Raw genomic sequence first — 8,746 nt, 5'->3', positions numbered from 1 at the left:
TAGTTTCATGTTTAGAGTCCATCTGCTCCTCATCACTTTCATCATGAAGCTGGTATCACAATGCAGAATGCCATCCATGTGGCTACTTGAATAAAAACAGGACCTTCAAACTGTCTTGTTGAGTGGTGATCATGCAATTTTTGTATCACAGTGGTTGCCGCAAGACCCAATACTTAAAAGAGTTGTCAAATCTGAAAATTTTCCTTGTAAAAGGTGTTCCAAGTTTGCTGATTTTTCTGTGATGACAAGTGGGCAGCCAACGATGTGGCTCCCAGAAGACATATATTTTTACATTTAAAAAACAACAAAAATACTCTTAGTCTGATCTTCCAAAGTAAAGTTTTAAGTTGTTGTTGTTGTTGTTGTTGTTAAGTGTTGTCGAGTCGATTGTAACCCACAGCGACCCTGTATAGGGTTTCCGAGGAGCAGCTGGTGAACTTGAACCACTGACCTAGCAATTCAAACCGACTCTGTAATACAGTGCAATAATAACTTCTATAACGTAAGTTGTTTACTAGAGAAGGTATCTTTTAAACAGATGCTTGGAAATGTCTTAATAATTATGTAACACTTTTCCTGAAATCTATTTAAATGTGATAAACTATAAAAATCTGCCTATCTGCACACATTAAAAACCTAGATGTGTGAACAAACTGAAAAGATCATCCACAGACCAAAGAGGTAATTTTCAAATCATATGTCTGACAAGGGACTTGTAGCTGGAATATAAAAAGAATTTTTTAACCCTGTTTAAAAATAGGCAAACAAGGGTTTGAATAGATAATACAAGTGGTCAATAAACACAGGACAAAATGCTCAATATCATTAGTAATCAGGGAGATGAAAATCAAAACCACGGTGGAATATCACTTCATACCCATTAGAATGCTGGGAATTAAAAAGACAAGTAAGTGGTGGGTGTACTTTTCATGTGCACTGGTCTGGAATCAAACCCAGGTCTCCAACATGAAAGGCAAGATTTCTACCACTGAACCACAAAAGTGAGTCTTTCCAAACCACTGTCAATTCTGATTCATGTATTGGGTTCTTGTGTAGGATGGCAACCCTATGGTGCTGTGGGATAAAGCACTGGACTGCAAGGTCAGTTTGAATCACAAGGTCGGTGGTTCAAACTCACCAGCCACTATAAGTCAGAACCGACTCAATGGCACTTAATAAAAACAATAGGATTTCTGAGGCTGCCAATCTTTTAGGGGGAAGCAGAAAACCTCATCTTTCTCCAGTGGAGCACCTGGTGGACTTGAACGACTGAACGTGGGGCTAGTAGTCCGTGAATAACCAACTATATCAATAAACACAAGACAAAATGCTCAACATCATTAGTAATCAGGGAAATGAAAATCAAAACCACAGTGGTTAGCAGTCTTCCTACAGTGCCATTGAGACGATTCCAACCCATAGCGACCCTGTATAGAGTTTCCAAGGAGCAGCTGGTGAGCGTGAACCACCGACCTTGCAGTTCAAACGTCTTTGCAGTCTGACACATTAGCCCACAGCGCCACACTGCCCTGGGAAAATCAGGAGAGTTGGTCACCTTAAATACAATCTCACTTCTCACTGATTTCCACTATCCATAAACTTTCTCTCTTTCTTTTATTGTGAATGCTTTATATTTGTGAGTTTCGACTCTATGAGATGCTATGACTTTAATGACAATGGAAAGCTAGCTCTAAACTAATTTTTGCTATCGCTACTTCTTCACCCCTAAATTTTTCAATCTATACTGGGATTAATCATTGGACTGCAAGGTCGGTTTGGACCACAAGGTCGGTGGTTCAAACTTACCAGCTGCTCCTTGGAAACCCTATACAGGGTCGCTATGAGCTGGAACCTACTCGACAGTAACAACAACACCCTCCTACTGAAGCAGAGCATTTAAACATTGAAGGCCTTTTCTTTGTCAAGTTCAGCAGCTAGCTTTTCTTCTTCTTGCTCTCCAGGGGCATGGCTACCCTGTGGATAGATTGTTGTTGTTAAGTGTGGTCAAGTTGGTTCCAACTCACAGCGACCTGGTATGGGTTGTTCAAGGAGCAGCTGGTGAGTTTGAGCTGCCGACCTTGTGGTTCAATCTGACCTTGTGGGTCAGTGCTTTATCCCACAGCGCCACACCCGAACTCCCAATAGATTAGGCTAGATTAGATCTTCCAAGAACAGGATGATCTTTTCTGCTAATAGTGGTGGTGGTGGTGGTGGCTGTGTGCCGTGGAGTCGGTTCCGACTCATTGCAGCTTTGGTAGCGTAGTGGTTACGAATCGGGCTGCGAACCTTAAGGTCAGCGGTTCGAAACTACCAGCCGCTCCGCGGAAGAAAGATGAGGCTTTCTACTCCCGTAAAGATTTACACCCTCGGAAACCCTGTACAGGGTCGCTATGGGTCGGAACCGACTCGATGGCACTTAACAACAACAACAGGGTTTCCGAGGCTATAAATCTTTTCGGGAGCAGAAAGCCTCATCTTTCTCCCATGGAACAATTGCTGACTTTGCGGTTTGCAGTATGATTGGTAACCACTACGCTCATAGCATTGCTTTAATGTGCTGGACTGCAAAGTTGCTTTGAACCGCAAGGCTGGCAGTTCAAGCTCACCAGCCACTCACTTGATGGCATTTAACAACACCCTCCGGCAGTGTTTTCCAAACTTCAGTCACGTGAGTACTATCTTCGTGGCTTTTGCCATATTCATAATGTGGTTGTTTTTGGTAAGTGCCATCGAGTCAGTTCCAACTCATAGCGACCCTGAATAGGGTTTCCGAGGAGCTAGTGAGTTTGAACTGCCAACGTTGCTGTTCAAACGGCTTTGTACTCCATGGTACTCTTTTAATTGTTTTAGTTGAGTACAAATTTATTTTGATTGCTGTCAAAGGAAAATTCAAATCACTTGTCATAAACAGAAGGCAACTGTAAATAGAAGTGCTACAAAAACAAAAAGTACTCTACCCAAAGGATCAAACCAAGAGATTTGCCTGCTGTCTGTATTAAAAAAGAGCTATTAACAATCCAGCTGGGGTCCTGGGGAGGTGCTGTTAGGTCCAATTAGCATTGCACTGCTAATTGCAAGGTCAGACCTACTAACTGCTCCTCTGAAGCCCTATACAGGGTCGCTATGAGTCAGAACCTGACCAATGCACTTAACAACAACAATATAGCTAACATTTACTGACACTGTGTGCTAAATGCCTTTCAGATCCTTAATGTAGTAGCTCATTTAGTCTCCCCAACGTTCATGTGAGCTGTTGTTCGTTGCTGTCCTGGTTTCTCTACTGAGGGAGACCCTATGCACAGCATAAGGAAACGTTACCCTGTCCTGTGCTATGCTATCGTGATGTGGTTCTGTTTGAGTCCATCGTTGCAGCCATGATGCCCTTTTCTAATGAATTCTTCTTTTCTATGTTACCAAACACGATGCCTTTCCTGGTGGTACGTCTGAAATAAGGGAGTCAGTCTTGCCATCCTGACTTCTAGGGAAAATTCTGATCCTATTTCTTGTGGTCCCTCATCAGTTAGCCCTCAAGACGACCCCTTGTCAGTTTGTCAAAATGTGGTGGCTTATGTGTTGCTATGGCAGCAATATTTCAAATACTAGCAGGGTCACCCATGGCGGATGGATTTCATTGGTGCTTCTAGACGAAGACAGACTAGATATAAAGGCCTAATGATCTGCTTCCTGAAAATCAGCCAATGAAATCTTTGCAGATTCCAACTCCCTAGGACTGTCTTGCTTTGAACACAGCAAGAAAGACCAACTGCTAGAGAGAAACAAACAAACAAAAGACCATAAACCTTGTAAGATAGGCATATTTATTATTATTCACATTTTATCCATGAAGATACTGAACTACAAAGAGATATGGTAATATGAACAGAAGGACTGAAAATGAAAAACAGTGAGGGTCTCAATATGAGATTCAATGTTGTTATATGAGTGGGGAGTTCTATACCATGTTCTTTTGAATTTTTATAATTTGACTTCTTTCTAACTTTGTCCTGTGCCATAGGAACCTCTCTTGCTCTTATCATACATTGTCCAAGGTCACGCCCATACTTTCATGCCTTTGATCACTGTTTAACTGGAATGTCTTTCTTCCATTATTCTGTTAATTTTAGTCCTATTAAATTCAAATGATGTGTTAGAAGGCAGTCCCCAGTCAGCCCAGTCATAATTAATTGCCTCTTCACCTTGAGCCCAGACAACTTTGTTTGTCTGTTGTGGAACTTCCTCGTGATCTCTAGAGCAAAGCCTTGCCTGTCTGTCTCTGTATCCTCCATTTCTTAGCACAGTGTCATACACAAAGTGTTCAATAAATATTAGTTTTCCATTAGTGTTGTGAGCATATAATTGATCATTAAGTCCTTCTGATTCTTTCTTCGATTATTTGGAGAGTTTCTTCCCACATCTTCATCAGAGGGTAAGCCGGGAGTAGAGCGAGGCATAAGCGGATGGACTAGGGGAAGTTCCTATGGGACTAGGGCTGGAAAAAGTAGCAAATTCAAAAGACAAAGAGGCATCACATTGTTGCCCTTTTAGGTGCAGAGGAAGAGAAGGCTGGCTACGTCTAATATCTAAGAGTGACAATGCCTTTTAACAGCTTTCATTAGTAAGAGCTCAAAAAAGATTTTTTTTAAAAGTAAATACATTAGAAAACAAATCACAGAGAAGGTATGCTTATTAAAGAAAATTCCAAAATTACTCCCTATTGTTAGACCTGAAAAGGTTCCTACCCCAAACTTTCTAAGCTTGTTGTTGTAGTTAAGTATCATTGAGTCGGTTCTAACCCATACCAACCCTGTGTTTTCGAGAAGCAGCTGGTGAGTTTGAAAAGCTGACCTTATGGGTCACACACCCACCTTAGTTAGGGTCCAGTACTTATCCTACAGTGCCACACCAGAACTCTTAAGTTTGCTATACAGGAGGTGAGGCCTATAGATCACAAGTGGATGTTCTGCCTCCCCGAATGTGTAAGTACACACTTGGTTCTGTTTTATTTATCCTACGTGCTAAAACACCAAGTCAACACGCTAAATGAATTCTCAGGAGTCTCTGGGTAGTCAAACTACACTTTACTGCTAAATGAAAGGTTGGAGCTTCAAGTGCACCCAGAGACACCTGGAAATCTACTTCCGAAAACTCAGCCACTGAAAACCCCATAGAGCATCTCCACTCTGACACACATGTTGTTACCATGAGTCAGCAAAGACTCTATGACGGCTGGCTTAATGAACAGTCCACACACCGGCCCCTGGCTCAGGCTCGCCCCGTGGTTTAGGTTCGCCTCCTGGCCCAGGCTCGCCCCCTGGCCCAGGCTCGCCCCCTGGCCCAGGCTCGCCCGCAGGCCCAGGCTCGCCGCCTGGCTTAGACTCCAGGTGCTCAGTCTGCTGGGACCGACGTCCAGGGCGCGGCGGGGTTTAGGGGGCGGGACCGAGGGGTGGGTCTCGGGGCGGGCCTCAGGGGCGGGGCCTCGGGCAGTGGGAAGCGCGCGCGCTCAGGTCGGCTGAGGCCCCGGGATCCACCATGGAATGCCTGCACCCGCGCTTGGTGCTGCCGGTGCAGCAAGCAGAAACGAATAAGGAAGAGCTGGGGCTAGAGGCTGGAGCCTCCAGTTAGCTGACCCAGCGGCTCCGCGAACCCCACTCTCTCCGGTTTCAGACCCTTTCCCCCCCTCCTTGCGGCCGGCGACTCCTCCGGAAGATGCGCCCTCCTAACCGCCCCGGAGGCTGAGCCACAGTCCCGCGCCCCCACCCTCAGGACCACCGCTCAAGACCACTCCTCCATGGCCTTCCCTAGGGTTGCGGGGGCGGCCGACAGGCCCGAGTCCCCGACGCTGAGGACTCCCGCGGTCGCCGGCTCCTCGTCGTCGTCCTCCGCCTCCTCCTGTGGTTCGTGTTCGGCGGCGGCGCCGGGCGCTGGGCGACTGTGGGCCGCGCTCTACGACTACGAGGCCAGCGGAGAGGACGAGCTGAGCCTGCGGCGTGGTCAGCTGGTGGAGGTGCTGTCCCAGGACGCCGCTGTGTCGGGCGACGAGGGCTGGTGGGCCGGCCAGGTGCAGCGGCGCCTCGGCATCTTCCCAGCCAACTACGTGGCGCCCTGCCACACGGCCGCCTGCCCGTCTCCGCCGCCTGTGCCGCCGCCGCCTGTGCCGCCACGGCCCTGCTCACCGGTGCACATCGAGTTCGAGCAGCTGGAGCTCAAGGAGCTGATCGGCGCCGGCGGCTTTGGGCAGGTGTTCCGAGCCACCTGGCTGGGGCAGGAGGTAGCGGTGAAGGCGGCGCGGCGCGACCCGGAGCAGGACGCAGCGGCGGCGGCCGAGAGCGTGCGCCGCGAGGCGAAGCTCTTCTCCATGCTGCGGCACCCCAACATCATCCAGCTGCGAGGCGTCTGCCTGCGGCAGCCCAACCTCTGCCTGGTACTCGAGTTCGCCCGCGGGGGGACGCTCAACCGGGCCCTGGCTGCCGCCGCGGAGTCGCGCGCACCCTGTTCGCGCCGCGCGCGCCGCATCCCTCCGCACGTCCTGGTCAACTGGGCGGTGCAGATCGCGCGCGGCATGCTCTACCTGCACCAGGAGGCCGTGGTGCCCATCCTGCACCGGGACCTCAAGTCGAGCAATAGTAAGTGGGACGCGGTGGTGGGCAGTCGTCTGGTGGTATGGAAGGGGGTTGGGGAAAAACACTGCTTGTAAGGACTGACGGTCTGAGAACGCTGCTGTGCGCGGCAGCCCACTCCGACCCTGATGGACCCCCCACCTCGAGGCAGGGTGCCAACTGGATAGGGACGGGGGATCAGCCCTCAGGACTCTTGGATAACCTTCCGGGCCTCAAAGGTCCAGCTAGATCTTGGCGACTTGCTGGGGGGCAGATAACATACCTAGATCTCAGGCTTACTTGTTGCCTCTGGGTGCGTGTTTAAAAATGTGGATCAGATTTGCTTGTAGACGAAGCAGTTGAAAGCTGTCTGGATCTTCTAGAAACTTCAGGGGACACTTTTGTCGTTAGGTACAACAGAAGGGGTTTTTGGGTAGGACTTTTCCGCCTGAGGCCTTCCTCATGTTATGAGGGACCCGTGGCCCCTCTTTATGGCTTTCACGAAATAATTCCTCCTTCCCTGCAAGTTTACAAGTGCTGATTGAGATTGCTCTTGAATATGGTTTTGTGTTCTTGGACTTTTCCTAAAACTTTTCATTCAGACGTCTATGCAAATGAAGTCTGGTTTGTATGGTTGCTTCAGTGATTTACTTCGGGGCCTGGGGTTTTATTGAGAGCAAACGGATTGCCCTTGCACAGGCATTTGGAATTCTCAAGAACTGGCCTATGTCATTTAAGGTGTTTATAAATCAGAGTGGGTTTTCTAGATGTCAATGAAGACCTGACAAATGATGTAAATACAAATCTCATTGAATTTCATTCTATAAAAGCGCTAATAGCATTGCTGTTTGAAGCTAGCTCTTTAACACCAAACCTCATTTCATATGACAGTTTTAGAATAAAATGAAATCCCATGACAGATTAAAGGATGCAGCCTAAACTGGCGTTGACCTACTACGGTTGCATGGCTTGCAACCTTGTAAAACCTGCTAGGACAGGTGCTAATGCAAACTGAAACAGTGCCCCTTCCCTAAGTCAGCTACAGGAAGAGTGACAGGAATAAATGATGTGTTTGTTGTGTTTCAGTGGAGTTTTGTCTTTTCCAAACCCTTCCGTGGTGAAACTTTTGGAACATGACTAATTGTAGTGTCTTTATTTGGGAATGAAATAATTTGAGTATTGGTAGGCACTTAAAAGCATTGACTCCTTTTAAGTTTTATGACACCTTTCCCTCAAGTATCTCATCATATGGATTGCAACTGCTTAAGTGACAGGCGCAGGTCTAACAAAATGCTGTCTAGATAAGTGGCAGCGGTAAGTGGTGGATTCCTGGAGTTTCTGGCAAGGTCAGACTCTAGAATTGCGGAGCACAAATTTCGATGTATTTTTTTCTTTTCTTTTTTGGTAAATGTTGCAAACCTGATCTCAATACAAATACCAATTTGTGGTGATTCTCGAAATCTGTCTTTAACCTGCTGTTATAAAACAGTGGTGGTCTAGAAGCCTGGATGCCCTGCCAGCACTCTTATTAGCAATAAGCAAGACCCGTCAGCCGGTGTCTGCTTGGAGTTTCCTGAAGAACGAGATGTTCAAGGACAGCAATACCATCATTATCTCATCATCATCTCTCTCGCTTTTTTAATGTTTTATTGTGAATTATGTGATACTTTACATGGGAGAACATTAGTTTTATATTCATCCTATCGTAAATCGTTTCATTGCCCTGGTTACAGTCCCCTCCATGCATCATCAGCCAACCAAAGGGTATACCCTGCAAGCCTGCCCCCAGGTTGTCCACACACAGTCCCTCTCACTCTTTGGGTCTAAAGTCTCCAGCTGTTCCATTTCTCCACGTCATTGTCTCTGCCTCCATCTCAGGCATCACTGCTTCTCTGGGTAGGGTCCCGCTCTCTGCTCTTCTCCCTTAGTGGTCACCCCAGGGACCTCCATTCCTAGACTGCAAAGTTAATCACTCCCCTCGTTTTGCTACAAAATGTCTACCTTTACATTTCCAACCCTCACAATCAGTCCTGATAACAATTATTCACTATTGTATCACAAGAGACCTATCTGCATTTCATTTCATCAGCCCTGCATAGATAGATTGGATACTACTCAGTGGAGATTCTACCTCCCACCTCACCCTCTGG

The 8,746-nt window shown here is 47.2% G+C and overlaps 1 protein-coding gene across 1 annotated transcript in view; it reads left to right on the top strand.

Moving 5' to 3' along the window:
* Positions 1–5,788: 5,788 nt before the first annotated feature.
* Positions 5,789–8,746, top strand: part of LOC102816376 (mitogen-activated protein kinase kinase kinase MLK4-like) — a 122,702-nt gene continuing 119,744 nt past the window's right edge. Inside the window, exon 1 of the mRNA XM_006868590.1 lies at positions 5,789–6,623. Coding sequence (XP_006868652.1) covers positions 5,789–6,623 — 835 coding nt within the window. The remainder of the gene's footprint in view (positions 6,624–8,746) is intronic.

The sequence above is a fragment of the Chrysochloris asiatica genome, unplaced genomic scaffold, assembly GCF_000296735.1.
Source record: "Chrysochloris asiatica unplaced genomic scaffold, ChrAsi1.0 scaffold00119, whole genome shotgun sequence".
NCBI classification, from domain to species: domain Eukaryota; kingdom Metazoa; phylum Chordata; class Mammalia; order Afrosoricida; family Chrysochloridae; genus Chrysochloris; species Chrysochloris asiatica.
This window is presented reverse-complemented; position numbering and strand designations above follow the sequence as displayed.